A 17,080-nucleotide genomic window follows, 5' to 3' on the forward strand; every position below is an offset into this window, starting at 1 on the left:
TCTCCAAGATAAATTCTTTTGCCTGATGAGCCAATTCCAATGTGAAGAGGAAGGACTGAGTGGCCTCATGTGGCTTTAGGCTACTGGTCCAATTATGTTATGCACTGAAACTGTTAATCTACACATTCTGAATTCTCTGTTGTTTAGCAACAAATTTCTGAATCAAAATTGTCTTTCACTTTTTGAGAAAGATTTTGTACTTTTATAAATATGCCACACTGATGTCACTATTTTTTCTCTCCTTTCTGGAACACTGTGAGTAATTCTCATACTTTCTGAGACTAGTGGAGATTAATAGTTACAGCTCAGCTTCAGGAGCCAGATCATTCGGGTTTGAATCGGAGGCTTCATCTAACAAGTAGGACTCTAAGAAAAAGGGGACAATTACAGCACCTACCTCATAGTGTTGTTGGAGGACTAAGTGAGACCTCCCATGGTATATTCTTAGTCTAGGTCCTAGTACCTCTTCAACATACAATACATGCTTGTTTTAATCTCAGATACCAATCTTTTCTCCTCCCATGATGCCATGTAAAGGCAATCAGACTGGAAACAAAAAGTCTTGTATTTCTGGGATTTTCCCCATCTTTAATACCTTCCTGAAGTCCCCGTTCACTTGGTCTGTCTTTGTAAATGTCATGGATTGTGCTTTTTTTGTAGACCTCACTGCAATTATAAGGATCCTATGAGATAATGCATGTGAAAATGGTTTAATAGTGGCTGGCAGGTGAAGGGGCTCAGTCAATGAGTGTTGAATCATGATCTGCAACAATCTAGTTTCTAAATGAAGGTTCAAGGTTCAAACACAGCTTGAAATGTATGTGTTTTCATGTTTGCAGTTGCTGAGGCATACTCCCCAGAGATTTTGTTGTACCTTGAGAGTCTTGGATTTATATTTTGAATGTGTCACCTCTAGATAGTGCCATGGGTTTTTTGGGTAGCTCATGAATTTTATACGTTGATAACTTGAGTTAGGGGAACTTTTTCTTATGACTTCAAATAATTATTGGGAATATAGTTTTAAAGACTCCATAGTATTTTATGCTATGAATATACTATAATTTATCCTTTCCCTTGATATTAGACACTTAGTTGGTTTTCAATATTTTATCAGTATAGAACCTTTAAAATATTGTCACACCTTAATTTTTGTTCAGATATCTGATTAAGCTTCTTGAGAAAGATTTTTAGAAGTGAAATTATTGGGTTCAATGACTTGAATTTTATAAAGCTCTTGAAATACATTTTAAAATTACCCTCTGGAAATGTTGCAACCATTTGTGCCAGGGAGCATGGGACACTTCACCATTCTCTCTATAGCAGCAAGTGTTTATTCTGTTTGCTTTTTCTATTTGATGCCCCAATGGTGTTTGGTCTTCATTTGCTCTCCCTTTAGAGGTAAAAAGGTATTTTTTTCTGACTTACATTAGACATATCAAAATATTCCAACAACTGATGGTGTAAATCTTCTGTTGTTCCAGCAGAGCCAGTTTACCACCTGTCCATGCAGAATATAATGTGGGATCCACAGAAAGTCCAGTATGATCTCAAATCCCAGTTTGGCTTTGATGATCTTCATACGCAACAGATCCTGAACTATTCAGCTGAACTAAAGGAGGTACACACACTTGACTGCTTCTCACACCGCTGGGTCTTTCCTGGAGACTGGATCTAGAGCATGCTGCTGGGGCAGAGTGAGCGGGTGCCATGGGAGAGGCAGCCAGACAGGAGAGTTCCCCTAAAACCCGAGCTCCTTACACAGAAGACACCCCTGCTGTCTCCAGCTTTTCTAGAAGAGTCTCTTTCCTCTTACCATGTAGTTTTATCCCAGAATGGAAAGGCAGCTTGGAAGTAATATGACACTTGATTGCTCTGGGAACTAGCAGTGGGAGAGGCCAGGTCAAGTGAGGGTGTGAGATTCTGAAGACAGCGCTAGTGGGGTCCAGGTAGGAAGATGGCGCATCCCCACTGTAGTGAGTGGGGATGCAAGTGGGTGAATTTCCAGGTAAAGAGATAGTTTTCATTAGAAGAGTAGGATCTATGGGTCATGAATACCTGCTGGGTTCACCAAAGTTGAGCCTCTTCCCAAACTAGGTGAAATAAGGGGGTTGGACTGGATGATCCCCAAGACCCAGTTCACTGCTGGTATTGCTGAGGTTCTGGGAGGTATCTTTTAGTTACAGAGTCCCTTTTGTCACTCTGGCCCATTTGTAGGCACTTCTGCTTTGCATGGTGCAGGTCCAAGAACTATGCACCTGGAGCTTTGGTCCATAGACTCCACCTGCAGGGTTAGAGCATTTATGGTGCAGTTCCTGGGTCAGTGTTGAGCTAGGAATGTTTGGAGAGGACCCACTATCTTCTGTTAGGATCTCAGTCCATGCTGGGTGTGTAGATTTTGCTCACTTCTGTGTGAGTTCCCCACAACCTGGTCTTCCCAGATAGCACTTTTCACATTTCAGTGCAGCTAGTTTGTGTTCAGACTGTTGCTTTCAATATTTAGACTCTAGATCTGTGCTCTCAGTCTGGAGGGTTAGATGGCTGGGCTGCAGCCAGCAGACCCTCTTGCTGGTTTGGTGTTTGAAAAATCAGTTCTGCCAGGTAGGTTTAGGCTTCACCACAGTATACTAAATTTTGTGCTTCTTGTATCCCTAGCATAATTTTATTAATCATCTCACAATTTTATGAACTATCTACCTACCACAGGACTTGAAATTGTGACCCTTGGGTTTTCTCATGGATACTGATGTAGATGGAATATGAAACCCCAGTTGGTTGACTTTTATTCTAGTTTTCTCCATCTTTATGATCTGTTTTCTCATTATATTATAGTTTGAGTAAACTATGTAAAACTTTTACCTTAGAATGTTAAATATATTGAGATTAGAATTAAAAGGAAAATGATCAGAAAATACCACTGTGTATATCAACAAAGCTCCATGGAAATTGTACATCATATATGTGAGCTTTCTGTTGCTGCTATAACAAGTTACCCCCAACATAGTGCCTTAAGGAAACCCACATTTTCTTTTATCATAGTGTTCTGGAGGTCAAACTCCTGAAATGATCTCACTGGGCTAGAATCAAGGTGTCTACAGGGCTGAAGTCCTTCTTGAGGTCAAGGGGACAAACTATTGTAGGGGATGAAAAATTATTTTTTTCTCTATTATTCCATATTCAATGGCTGGAGCTCACGAATTAACCTGATAAAAGACAGATAAACAAGAGGAAAACCAGTTATTATGTAGGTACGTATGGGAGTTCACAAAGAGAAATATATAGATGTTCCCTGACAACCATTCTGTTTTTCACTTTCAGTACAGTATTCAATAAATTACATGAGTTAATAAATACTTTATTATAAAATAAGCTTTGTGTTAGATTATTTTTCCAATAGTAGGCTAATGCATGTGTTCTGTTCACAGTTCAGGTACGCTAGGTTAAGTTTGGTTATGTTTTGAGGTTAGGTGTACTAAATGTGTTTTTGGCTTATGATATTTTCAAGTCGTGATGGATTGATAAGGAAGTAACTTCATTGTAGATCAAGGATCATCTGTATTTTAAGGAAGCAGCCAGATGATTAAGGCTTATACACCACCCAAGTCTATCTAAACAAAGGAAAGGGGGTTTTGGGTTTCTAGGTAGCAAGGCAACTTATGGGAAAGTGAAAGGAGGAAATGTACAGTGAATAAGTTATCCTGTTTTGCAGAGAAATCTCCCAGGTGATCAGAGTTATTTGGAGAAGCAGCTCTCTTTCTGGTAGGAGACATCTTTACAGATGAAAATTATCTTAATAATGTAAATTTTCCTTATAAATCTAAATTTCCTTTACCAAAAGGAAATTTATACTCTATTTTTAAACAGTCATGGAGTGGTAAGAAGTTTTTCCTGCCTTTGCTGGTTTTCAGTTTGTCTTTAGCTCAAAATAATCCATATGCCAAAGAAATACATTTTGGGGTGGCATATTCTGTTTTCTTGCTTTTTCCAGCTTCTAGTGGCCATCCACATTCCTTGAGTTTGAGCCCCTTTCTCAATAATCAAAGCCAGCAATGGCAGATCAAGTCCTTCCCACATCCCATCACTTGGGCAGTGACATTTTTGCCTCCTTTCTCCAGTAAGAACCCTTGTGGTTACATTGGGCTCACCAGGTTACCCACGATAATCTGCAATATCAAGGCCAGGTGACAAGCAGCCTTAATTTCATCTGCAGCCCTAAATCTCACTTGCCATATAACATAACATATTCATGGGCTCTTGGGATTGGGACATGGACATCTTGGGGACTATTGCCTGCTTCCCACCATTTGTAAGTGTAATTGCCTGCTGGGAGACTCAGCACATGCTGCCCTTGCAAGAGAATAGTCCTCCTCTTTCCCTGCCTCTGCTTCCCAAATTGGAAAATGATTTATCTAACCTCACATCCTCTGTGGAGCTCTTATGACCTCACTTCAGCCTCTGCCTCTACTAGTTCCACCTTCTATAATAGGGCATGTCCCAGGGAACCTGATGACTGCACATCTGCCTCTCATAGACTGTGAACATCTGAGTGGGGACTCGGCCTTATCTCTCTAACATGATACATGGTATTGTTGATTATTTTTAATTAAGAGAAAAAAACCAAAACAAAACATCAGGGACCCTGTGCTTTGACAGCCACAGGTTAATATTTTAAATATTGACCCTAAAGGAACCTAAAAGTGAACACACGGGACTAAAATTAAGCTTTTTGACTATTGCCATTATTTAGTCAATTCAGGCTGTTATAAAAAAAGACCATAGATGGAGTGGCTTGTAAACAACAGAAATTTATCTCGCTGTGTCCTCACATGGTAGAAGGGGTAAGGGAACTCCCTGGGTCTCTTTTATCAGGGTACTAATCCCATTCATAAGAGTTTACCCTCATGATCTGACCAGCTCCCCAAGGCCCCACCTCCTCATACCATCACCTTGTGGGCTAGGATTTCAAAATATGAATTTTGGGAGTGGGGAGTCCACAAGCATTTAGACTATGGCAGTCATCAACAGAATCTCTTAAAGATGGCATTAAAATTGTTGTAGGGGAATGTGCATCATTATAACACAAACATAAGTATTTACAAGGCAGTGTTAGGGAACTGTGTTGAAGTTCATGTATAAAATAAAGGAGATTTGGTTCAAAAATATTAAACAGTTTCTGAACCAGGACCTCAATTTGAATCTTTCCAATTTTATCCACGTTTGATAATCAGAAAAGAAAATGTTCTTGGCAAAACAACTTTGTTAATCCAAAGTATCAATTAAACTGGGCTGACCCATGTTCACTTTTGGCCTGAGAATCAAAAGAAACAAGATTTGATGTCATTTCCATGTCCTTGGCCTGGAGAAACAGCTGTTCCCGTTGTTTGCGGATAAAACTGAAAAATGTAACTTTTTTTTTTTTTAAACTACCAAGTCTTCCCTCAAGGTAAATCACGTGGATATCATCACGTATTACTTCTTCAATCAAGCAAATGTAAGAACTTTTACTATGGCAAGATTGTGGTGTTATTTTTAGAAGAGAAAGGTTCTAGGAAAGGAGCTTTACATCTAAATGATTTTTCATATTCTTGTCAGATTCCCACAGACAACTCTTTGGAGAAGATGGTGTGTTCAGCCTTGTCCAGCACATCAGAGGATGAAGCTGAGAAATGGGGCTGCGTTGGAGACTGCCACCCCAAGTGGTCAGAAGCCAAAAACTATCTTGTCCATGCAGTCAGCTGGCTGAGAGTCTACCAAAAGGTGCTGTCCCCTGTCTATATGTTCTGTTCAAAGGTGTGTCAGTTTGAGTGTCCAAATCCATTCTCCTCCCCGACCCTGCCATGTTGCTTACTGTTGGATTTTATGTTCCTCCCAGGAAAGGGACATAAAATGGCCCCACATCCTGGCCATTGAGTGCACTTTGTCCCATGTGCATCAGCTGGCTCCAGTTCCATAGGCCTAGGCCCTCAACACTCATCACCAAACAGTCCATCCTAGGCTTGCACACACACCTTGGCAGCTCAGAAGTTCCTAGACCCGTGCTCCGTTATTGGTGCATGAGATTGCCCTGGAATACTTTGACCAGCTCTTTGGACGTTTGCATGCTAGCATTCAGCATCCTTCTAGCACTTTGAGCTCTGGACTGGCCTTGTCCCTTCACTCTGGTTTTGACCAGAAGCTCTGTGCACAAACAGTGACTGTGATTTCAGTGACCATAATTTGACAACACGAAGGCAGGCTCTAGTCTGTCTTTACAGAGATGTTGGTGTGGGGCAGGGTGCCTGAGTGATTAGACTGCTCTTGGTCTCAGAAGCTCACAGGACCCTGGCTGTTTCACAGCTTTGTGCTTCTTGGGGAGGTTTTGGAGACTGTGAGGCAGAGCTCCCATGGCAGTCACTTCCCATTTGTTTTATCAGGTTTTGCTGTCTCCGTCTAATGTTCTTCCTTAAAGAACACACCTCTTTAACTTTGTCCCCTGCTAATATGTGTCATGTATAAAGGCCAAAATCTCAAATAGTGGATAAAACATCATTAAAAATATATAGGTGTTGTTGTCTGCTTCGTGGCACTACAGTCATCCAGCACTAAAATAATCAAGGGACAGTGTTGAAATGACCAGCATCCAATGGTCTAGTGGACACTCTTGCTTTGTGCTTTATCTGGGTAACATAACTGGTTAATTAAGGCGTAGTTAGCACACATACATACACATCAGGCACCTCCCCATGCTATCAGGCTTGGGCAAGAATGATCTATTTTTGTGTAATGTTGATGATAAACCACACTGCTAATTGACTTCAGTATCATCTTCCCCATGTCCATGTCATAAAATGGCATTTAGTAACTATGTATTAACTTTGGTGTATACTTAAAAATATGTAAATATATTTATGTTATCCTAAATATGTCCATTTATGTTTTAAATTATATTTCATTTGTTTAAAGGTGTATGTTATTCCCTTCTCTCTTTTTTTTTCTCTTTGGGGGAAAAAAGAGAAATAAGGCAGAGATTATAAAGTTGTGTGCCTCCATTGTTGCAACATGAAATCTTTAATTTCTGAGTAGAAATTAAATCATAATGCAATTGCTAACAGACATTTTAATTTACCAAAAAATAAAGATTGGTTGTTTGTCATCTACAGCGGTCTGTTAAAATTTCTTAACTAAATACTATTCTTTCCAATTTGCTGTTATTAATGCTAGTATTTTTGTTTCCGAATTTGTAGGTGTTTGATCAGTGGCAACAGGGTAGTCTGCGTCAGAAGACACTCACAGGCATGGGCCATAGTCTGGAGGCTCTCAGGAATCAGTTTGAAAAAGAGAACAAGCCCTGGAAGGTGGTGGAAGCTCTGCACACTGTGCTGCTCCTGCTGAATGATAGCTTGGCAGCAGATGGCCCAAAAGATAATCATACATTTCCAAAGATGTAAGGCGCATTTCCCTGTTTGATTATTGATTAAGTGGATGATGCAGAATTTTAAAGAGTGCATGATGATACAGAATGTGTTAGGAACACATTGTGTAAAACTACAGCTAAACAATGAATTTCTAGTTAGCAAATGGGAAATCAGAGGCTTTCATTGTGGACCATCGCCAGGGTAGAAGTCTTGGCAGCACTCTGGATGCCTATTCAGAGGCTGCAATCACCGAATATGGGAACAATATTTGAGAAGATGTCAGTTTCCTGGATTTTAGATTTTATGTCTTTGGCATTTGTTTTAAAATGAATAAGTACATTTCAGAGGCATTTTTATGTACAGAACTACCTTACATGAGTAGCTCTTTTCCTAGAATCTTCCTCTTCTAAAAATATGTTTTTATATTTACTTAAAGATTTTGTATAGTTGAAGCATTTACATAAGGTCTAGAAATATTTTAGAAGTAGGAAATGATGGAACTTGTTTCTTCCTTTTTAAAGATAACCACAATTTATTCACCAAAATAGCCGACTAGATCTTTTCCCTCAGTAGGTGTGGCAGTTTGTAGTAACTTGAATCTTATTATCTTTCTGAAGTTAAGGGTCTCTTTGGAAAAGAACAATATGATTTCTCAATATTATCTCAAAAATGTTCATTTCAAACCAGGTCACACAAATTCTTGCTCTCTGTGTACCATGAAGGAGAGTTGTGATGACAGAATTGGATAGGACCATATTGTGTTATTATGATTACTTAAGAAATAGCAATTCTAAACACTTTGAATTCTTTCACATATTCTGAAACTGTTAGCAAACAGGATCTTGCTTTCAAAGGTCCTATTTCCTAACTTTTACTTAAGAGATGTTCTAGGGCATGAGGTGATGGTGCTAGAGGCAGAAATACAGTTCCCCATCAGAGCCATAGAAGCTGCAGGAGGATGGATGCAGGGAGCCAGCAAGGATGCCTTGAAGCAGTGATCTAGGCAAAGAGCAGGGACAAAACATCTGTCATAAATGAACAAATGCAGGGACATTGCATTGGGGATATTGAAAACCTCCCTGCTGGTCTGTTACTTAATGCACATTAATAGAAACACCACATTAAGTAATTATCCCACAAATCTCGAATGCCCCCTGGCACTTTAACCTAGGATTTTGCCTGCTGTGTGCCAGGCCAGGGAATTGAAGCCCCAGGAAGCTGTATCTGGCTCTTAGTCCTACAAAGATTGGGGAAGCTGAAGACTACACCACACTCTAGGTACGAAGCTAGGATAGCCCTCATTCTTCTGCCCACCTATATAATTTCCACACATTCTCAGTGCCAGGAAGGTGAGGCTCAAACACTGGCTTTGCTTTTTTTTTCTTTGTTTTGTTTTGCTTTGAGACAGAGTCTCGCTCTGTCGCCCAGGCTGAAGTAGGATGGCGCGATCTTGGCTCCCCGCAACCTCCACCTCTCAGACTCAAGCGATTCTCCTGCCTTAGCCTCCTGAGTAGCTGGGATTACAGGCTCAAGCCACTACTGCCCAGCTAATTTTTGCAATTTTAGTAGAGACAGGGTTTCACCATATTGGCCAGGCTGAACTTGAACTCCTGGCATCAAGTGATCTGCCCTCCTTGGCCTCCCAACGTGCTGGAATTCCAGGCATGAGCCACCACACCTGGCCACCTTCAGCCTTCTTTACATCTTTCTGAGATTCACATGCACCCTTAGCAGAAAACTGTGTATCTTTTGTCATTAGCTTTGGTCCAAGAAACCCCATTTTTTTTTCCTACCCTGTCTCCACAGCCAATTGTTCATATCTTTTTCTTTTCCTAAGCTGCAATGTTCACCCAAAAGAAATGGAAATCACACCAGACTCTCAGTTTTCTACTGAGTTCTTCATGTCATTACAGACTGCCTTTTCTTCTCCAGGTTCTGTCTGGTTCCTGCCCACATCCCTGCATTCGGGGTGGCTGAGGTGTGGGAGCTCTTCACCCAGGCTCTAGCAGATAGCCTGGATTTTGGCAAGGCGAGGACTCACAGAGGTGCCTCCGGGCCCTCCAGCAAGGACTCGCCCTTCAATGTCGCACGTTGTTGTGAATGTGAAGTGTCTGTTCACAGAGGTGGGGGGAATAGTCCCTAGGGTCTGGCCATGTGGTATCCTTGCTTGTCAGAGTTTAAAGAGACTTGACAGTAAGATCCAGGTTCCAAGCCACACAGCATTTCTTTTTACCTTGGGGAAAATAAGATAATCTCTTTCTCACTTTTTAGTTCTTTCCAGGAGCCACTCTGCTTCCTTCTCAGTGTAACCCAAAGAGTCAGAGCAAGGACTAACCTAAGCCCAGTTCATTCTGCAGGTGGCCAGTTCCAAAAGCTGTGCTTCCAGCTTCACTATCGCACGAGGTGTCAGGATTCTGGTCAGCAGCCAGAAACCTCAAGCATGTGGCTGTGATGGAGCAATTGCTTCGCGTTGTAGGGTGATGACTTGGGGATGGGTACCACTTCCTGCTGGTGTCTCATAGGAGAATTATCACTGGGACCTTGTTCGCTCTCTCTATTCCCTCTATAGTTGTCAGGTCCATCAGCTCTCCAGCTAGATAATAGCAGCAACTATTTATCAAGCCTGTGTTCAACCCCAAATTATCAAGGTGCCGTGAAGAGACTGACCTCTATGACACAGAAGTCCAAATGGATGCCAGGCGCTCAAAGCTGTGGGATGGCTCCAGCCAGTGGAACATTTTGCTTGGGCTTCAAGTAGCTACATCTCTTTCTGCTGTTCTCTTTTTGTAGTTTGCCTCGTTTATCAAGGGTAAGGATTCCATGTAATTGCTCAAAGACACAGAAAGCCTGGAGTCCCCTGCTTTGGGCAGTTCTGCCACCCACAGTGTGACTGTGTCTTGCTCCTCCCTCTCCCATATTTATTTCCAATTTCAGGTTCTTCACATTATCAAACTCATTTTCTTTCCAGCTTCTCTTCTCAGTTATTTCTTCCATGTCTGGAGCCCATTAGTCTGACACTCCAGGGACTATTTGTATTGAGCTGCCTGGCTGGTCATTCTTCCTTTGACTTTGGAGAATCCTACAGGCATTGCCAATTGGCCCAAGTTGGGACCACTGCAATGGGTCCTGTCCACCACCACACACCATCTTTATATTTTGAAACTTTTCTCAAAATATTTTTCTATGTCTCATTAACTATAGGCTTCAAGGCAAATGTTTTTAGATCCCATGTGAAACTTTATCATAACCCTCACTTCTTTTACACACTACTAGGAATATACTTTTCCATTTTGGAGTAAAGAGAATGTTTAATCCACATTCAGTACCAAAAGAATCTCCAAATCTGGTGACTCAAACAATGCAATTCGTCAAGAACCTGGTTGTGTGATGAAGTGTGACTTTCAGTGTGGTGAACACACTTCTCAAAGTAGTGGAATATTTTCCTTTGAATGGAATTTTTATTTCCCTAGTTGGCACTTTGAACTACCTTTCATTTTATTTCGTTTATTTATTTTTGCACTCAGATTACAGCATCTGTGGAAATTGCAAAGCTTGCTGCAAAACCTGCCCCAGTGGCCGGCACTGAAGAGATTTCTTCAGCTTGATGGAGCTCTCAGAAATGCGATAGCTCAGAATTTACATTTTGTCCAAGGTAAGCTAGCTCTGGTGTTCTTTGTCCCCGACTCACTAAGAGTAAACATGAAATTTATTGGAAAATGGACTTGAAACTGCCTGACACATTGTAAAGTTGGGAGATAACTTTGCTGGTGTCGTATGCATATTTATGCTTTGCTCTGATGCCTTCTAGGGAATTTAAAATACAACACACCAAGGCTAAATAAACAATGAGAGAACTGTGAAGAGCGCATCCTTCTGTTTTCCTTAAGCCCATCCTGTGGCCTATGACAAGCAGTGTCCTAGGGCTGGGTTGACTTTCACATTCACAGCAGCATCCATGGTTTTCAGGCTGGAAAGGGACCTTAGTGCATTGTGAATAAGCGAATCTTTTGTATTCTGTTCCTTCTACTGCCTCCTCCCACCGCTGCTCCTTGGTGTCTGGTAGGGAGAGCGTGTTCCCCCTGGGTTTGCAGAATGCCCTTCTTTGAACTTTCTTGACTATGGTGAGCATTATTCCTTCGGCCCTCTTCTGAGGAGGTCAGGTTTGCACTTTTGCCCAGATGGGCTGCAGCCGTTTCATTTTCTCAGGGAGGAGAGGGAAAATGTGAGGGGGTTGTTGCTTTAGAAGCAAAACTCTTCTGTAACTGATAACTCATACTCAGTAGTCTTTGGAAAGGATAAAATGATATTACAATGACTCCTGTTTTCCTTTCTAAGGAAGAGAAGAACATGTATAATAATAGGTCAAGTTTTTAAAAATCCATGTTTTCAGGATCCAGTTTATTGATTCATGGCCATGTGTAGGAGTCAAGCTTACCTACCTTAGGTGAATAATGATCGATTTGTCTACTTTGCAGAAGTCCTCATTTGCCTGGAGACGTCAGCTAATGATTTTAAATGGTTTGAACTTGACCAGTTGAAACTGGAAAAGGATGTGTTCTTTTGGGAGCTAAAACAGGTAAAGCACAGCAAAGAGTTATAAATAAGCAATTTTAATAAAACATTCAAGAAGCTCTTGCAATATTCAGTTTTGCTCCTTTTGTGAATTGTGCTAGTAAAAAAAGGGAACAATATGCAGGTTTTCCAAAACCTTATGTTGTGTTTAAAATGTTTATCATTGCTTATTGTATTTGCAGTTCTTGAGCCCATGAAGAGGGTATCTAAGCCTCTTTAAATGTTACTCCTTCCCACTCTTATTAATCTTTTAGATGTTGGCGAAGAATGCTGTCTGCCCGAATGGTGATTTCTCTGAGAAGGAGGTCTTTTTGCCCCCTGGAAACTCCAGCATATGGGATGGTCTCCAGGGACTGGTGTGCTATTGTAACTCCTCTGAGACCAGTGTTTTAAACAAGCTACTTGGTTCAGTAGAGGATGCTGTAAGTATTCTACCATCTTAGCTCTTCTAAGAGTACCAGTTTAAGATTAAATTCACCAAAGATGCTAATATTTAACCTGGAGTTTTGATGAGGAAAGTTTTGCCATGAGCCCATACACTTAAAGGAAGGTGGCTCTCTGAACTTCAGCCGCCCTTCAGTGCTGGACCTTCTGTCTGACTGAAGGGTTGTATGCCACCCGCCTGGCCAAAACCTACTTGAAATTCCTCAAACTTTCAAAACAGGCCACTTCTGCTTTTCTGGCTTCCTGGATCCTTGATCTGCTTCATTCTTGGCTGCACATGCTAAGAACAGCAGAGGAGTCTCTCTGGTGATTAGTCATTCCCAGCAAAGGGCAGGGCATGGTAGCTCATGCCTGTAGTCCCTGCACTTTGAGAGGTCTAGGTGGGCAGATCTTTTGAGCCCAGGAGTTTAAGACCAACATGGGCAATATAGCTAAACTCCATCTCTACAAAAACAAAAACAAAAATTAGATAGATGTGGTGGCACACACCTGTAATACCAGCTACTTAGGAGGCTGAGGTGGGAGAATTGCTTGAGCCCAGCAAGTCAAGGCTGCAGTGAGCCATAATCACACCATTGCACTCCAGCCTGGGTAACAATGTGAGACCCTATTAAAAAAATGAAAAAAAAAAAAAAAAAAAAAGAAGAATAGTGTATGTGAATGCATGCAGGCACAAAAAAAATTACCTGTTTGCAAATACCTTTCTTGTGACTGGATGTCAGCTCTTTCCTGGCAGAAATCCCATGCCAAATTTCTTTTTATCTGTAAAGCCTAACTGGTAGTCTCATATAAAGCAGGAAACTATATATTTACAGGTTACATATACTTGAGATAGCCTTTCTGATGATGCCTAGGATACATATCACTAACAAATCACCCCAAAGTTCAGTGACCTAAAACAAAACACATTCTTTTCTTTCTCTTCTGACTATGGGTTGACTGGGCTCAGTGGGGGTGGTTCTTCTGATGGTCTTACTGGGCATCATTCATGTAGTTGCAGTCAGGTGGCTGTGAGGGCTGGAGTCTGGTTAGCTGGGATACTGAGATGAAGGCCTCTCACTCTCCTCTCAGACTCAAGATGTCTCTTCTCCAGGTAGCCTCTCCATATGGCCTTTCAGCAGGGTAACCAGACTTCTGACATGGCTATCCAGGGATCCTGCACACAGGATCAGGCAAGGAGGGAGAGTAGAAGCTGCCACTCCTCAGAGAAGGTAGAACTGGAACTGGCACAATCTGGCACAATTCACTTCTGCTGCCTTTTATGGGTTTGTGTGAGCCAGATCTCAGCCTAGAGGAATTGTGGAAGGTGGTACTAAGAATGAGAATCTCGGGGGGTCTTGATTCACAGGCTACTTGTCACAACCAGCGAACACAGATAGCTATGACACTGTGTTCAGTGTCAAGCTATCAAGAAATAAAATATTCACTTTATTATCGCATTAAGTTTTATTTTTGGACTTATTAACCTGAACATGAGTAAAGATTCAAGTCTGGAACTATAACTTAGATAATTACCATGCCATAGGGCACGATCTTTGATGTACAGTTTGAGTGGATCCCTTGTTAAGTGATACAAGGTAAAGGCCGCATCTCAAGTACCCACATTTGAATTGATTATTTATTATAAGCAATATCTTCTTTTCTTGTTAAGGATCGTATTTTGCAAGAGGTCATTACTTGGCGCACAAATATGTCAGTTTTAATACCTGAAGAATATTTGGACTGGCAGGAACTTGAGACGCAGCTGTCAGAAGCAAGCATTTCCTGTACTCGGCTCTTCCTGCTGCTGGGAGCCGATACCTCTCCTGAGAATGTCTTTTCTAGTGACTGTAAGCCCCAGCTTGTCTCCACAGTGTAAGTACATGTTTGTGGGAAACTTATAAACAATCGGGACATCAAAATGATTTCAACTGCACCTTCCACACAAATGATAAATCAATATGGCAGATTATATTTTGAATAGAAAGAGGTTCAATTTATTTTAAAAATATTAAACTACTGGTACTGTTGGAAAGTATCTAAAAACTGTAAAATATGAAACGATTCCCTTAATGTTTAACCACTGACTTAATCTTTCATTAGAAATTGAGGATCCCTGGTAAGTCCAAGGTATGCATGTGATTGAAGTTCTTGTTTGTGTCATTACTCAGAAATCATGCATTAACTACCAAAAGGAAGCTTCTCTTGGGAGCTGTAACTGTACATAAAATTTGCCTTGTTTTTATTTTATGACTCTGTGAATTATATGTGTGATCAATTTCCATTTTCCTTGACTGCTAGGAAGTTCTTCATCAAATATGTCAAATAGGGAATATTTATTTTCTTAATCTTTAAGTTCACTTCCTGTTATGGTCTTTAATTTTCCTCTTTTTATACTTGTTGACTTGTTCTGTCTTATATTTTATGTATTCTCATAAATTGCTTTCCTCATTTTTCAAGTCAAAGTAGAGGAGTGTGTAAACAAACTAAAAAAATTAGTAGAACTATTTCTACCACTTATGTAAGATTCTATTTCCTTACATAAGTGGACTGCCATGCATTTGCATATATTTGTTTTTAGAAAAATTTATAATGATCTAACTGTCATCTGCAAGATCATTTTTAAATTTTAATTTTCTCTGGATTCTTTTTGACTGCAGGATATTTCATACACTTGAAAAAGCACAGTTTTCCCTGAAACAAGCATATTATTGGAAAGACTTCATAAAGTTTATCAGGAAGACTTGCGAAGTGGCCCATTATGTAAATATGCAAGACAGTTTCCAGAACAGACTATTGGGTAAGCCAGTAGCCTAAATTACAGGAATGGGGGATGTTTTCCCACTTTAGTGAGGAAACATAATTTCCTGAGAGTCTATCCTATTTAACAAAGAGGGGCTTAAAATGGGTCGCTCTCCACGCACAATTTGGCATTGTGATTATAATTTTTTCTCATCAATTATGACAAGATCTACCAGAAGTCCTGGTTTGACTGAGCCATGTTGTTCCTGCAAAATTTATAATAGTGACTCCTTTTACTCTCAAGACTGTCCTAGTTTGGGTGATAAATACTTCTATATGCAGACTAGTCATGATCCTACTTACAAGAGTCCAGATTTTCTGCTGTGGCCCTTCTCACTTTACTTAGCATTAAGATTGACGCTCCCACTGGGGACAACACCCCATGATCTTGTAGAATGAAACACAAACTGCTTTTCTCTATACACACACTGAACACTTCCAACACTTCTGTGACCATATGGTGTGGATTTGTTCCCCAACAAGCAATTCTCCATTTCTCCACTGACCATAATTGGGTATCCTACACTATCTACCTGGAATTAGCATCAGATCCTACAGGTTAAGGGCTCAGTCCCACAAGATTGCCCCTACTTCAGAGGCCAACCCCAAGTTCAGGCTTCCCTTCTCACTTCTGATCAATTGAGTATAAATCAGGATTCCCATGAGCCTCTTGTTGTGTTCAATAATTTGCTGATACAAGTCACAGAATGCAGAAAAACAGTTTACTTCCTAGGTTACTGGTTTATTAAGCAGAAATAATTTAGGAACAGTAGATGGAAGAAATGCATAGGGTGAGGTATGTGGGGGCATGGAGCTTCTATGCCCTCTCCAGGCCTACCACCCTCCCAGCACCTCCATGTCTTCATCAACCTATGAGCATTCTGAACACTGCCCTTTTGGGTTTTTATGGAAGCTTCCTTATGTAGGCATGATATCTTAAATCATTGGCCATTAGTGATTGACTCAACCACCATCCCTCTCTCCCCTACCTAGAGGTTAGAGGGAAGGTAAGAGAATGAGAGGAGGGAGGCAGAAGTTACAGTGAGCCAAGATCGTACCACTGCACTCCAGTTTGGGCAACAGCGTAAGATTCTGTCTCAAGAAAAAAAAAAAATTCAAGCTTAACTTCCCTTTAATGAGAAAACATATTCTGAATGTTTTAATATTTTGAATTTGTTGAGATATGCTTTATGGCCTATATGTTCATTGATAAATGTATGTGCTCCTCGAAAGAATGTGAATTCTATCATTGCTGGATAGAGTAGTTTATATTGTTAATTAGGTCAACTATATTAATTGTGTTGCTCAAATCATTCATATCTTATTTGTGTCTTATTTGCTTCTTCTATCAGTTACTAATACAAAATACAAGTAGATTTGTCTATTTTCTTTTTGTTTTACCAGAATTTGCTGTATATAATTTGAAGTTATAGTATTAGGTGCAAAAAATCTACAATAAATATATATTCTTACTGGATGAACTCTTCTCATTAGGAAATGACACTCTTGCTCTAGAATTGTTTTTGCCTTAAAAATTGGCATAATCTAATAAAATGGTAGTATTAGTCCTAGTTGGTGCCCCAATGTTTAGCTGAAACACCACTTTAATTAAATTTATTATTAAGTATTTTTTCTCTTTTGATGCTATTGAAAATAGATTTGCTTTCCTTTACAATTGTTAATTGTTGGTGTATAGAAATGCAACTGATTTTTGGATAATGATTTTGTATCTTGCCACTTTGCTGACTTAGTTTATTAATTCTAACAGTTTTTTTGTGTGTTGAATATTTAGGGTTTTCTATATATAGGTTTACGTTATCTGTGAAAATAAATAATTTTATTTGGATGCCCTTCCTTCCTTCCTTCCTTCCTTCCTTCCTTCCTTCCTTCCT

At 40.3% G+C, this 17,080-nt stretch overlaps 1 protein-coding gene across 1 annotated transcript in view; it reads left to right on the plus strand.

Annotated features, from left to right (window-relative positions):
* The window catches only part of ABCA13 (ATP-binding cassette, sub-family A (ABC1), member 13), a gene marked incomplete at its 3' end in the record, with an annotated part of 190,275 nt that overhangs the window by 53,609 nt on the left and 119,586 nt on the right, over nucleotides 1-17,080 (plus strand). Inside the window, exons 8-15 of the mRNA XM_011996501.1 lie at nucleotides 1,485-1,618; nucleotides 5,590-5,754; nucleotides 7,221-7,420; nucleotides 10,916-11,043; nucleotides 11,867-11,967; nucleotides 12,218-12,385; nucleotides 14,059-14,261; nucleotides 15,047-15,186. Of these exons, the coding sequence (XP_011851891.1) occupies nucleotides 1,485-1,618; nucleotides 5,590-5,754; nucleotides 7,221-7,420; nucleotides 10,916-11,043; nucleotides 11,867-11,967; nucleotides 12,218-12,385; nucleotides 14,059-14,261; nucleotides 15,047-15,186 (1,239 nt within the window). The remainder of the gene's footprint in view (nucleotides 1-1,484; nucleotides 1,619-5,589; nucleotides 5,755-7,220; nucleotides 7,421-10,915; nucleotides 11,044-11,866; nucleotides 11,968-12,217; nucleotides 12,386-14,058; nucleotides 14,262-15,046; nucleotides 15,187-17,080) is intronic.

This window comes from Mandrillus leucophaeus, unplaced genomic scaffold (assembly GCF_000951045.1).
Source record: "Mandrillus leucophaeus isolate KB7577 unplaced genomic scaffold, Mleu.le_1.0 Scaffold517, whole genome shotgun sequence".
NCBI classification, from domain to species: domain Eukaryota; kingdom Metazoa; phylum Chordata; class Mammalia; order Primates; family Cercopithecidae; genus Mandrillus; species Mandrillus leucophaeus.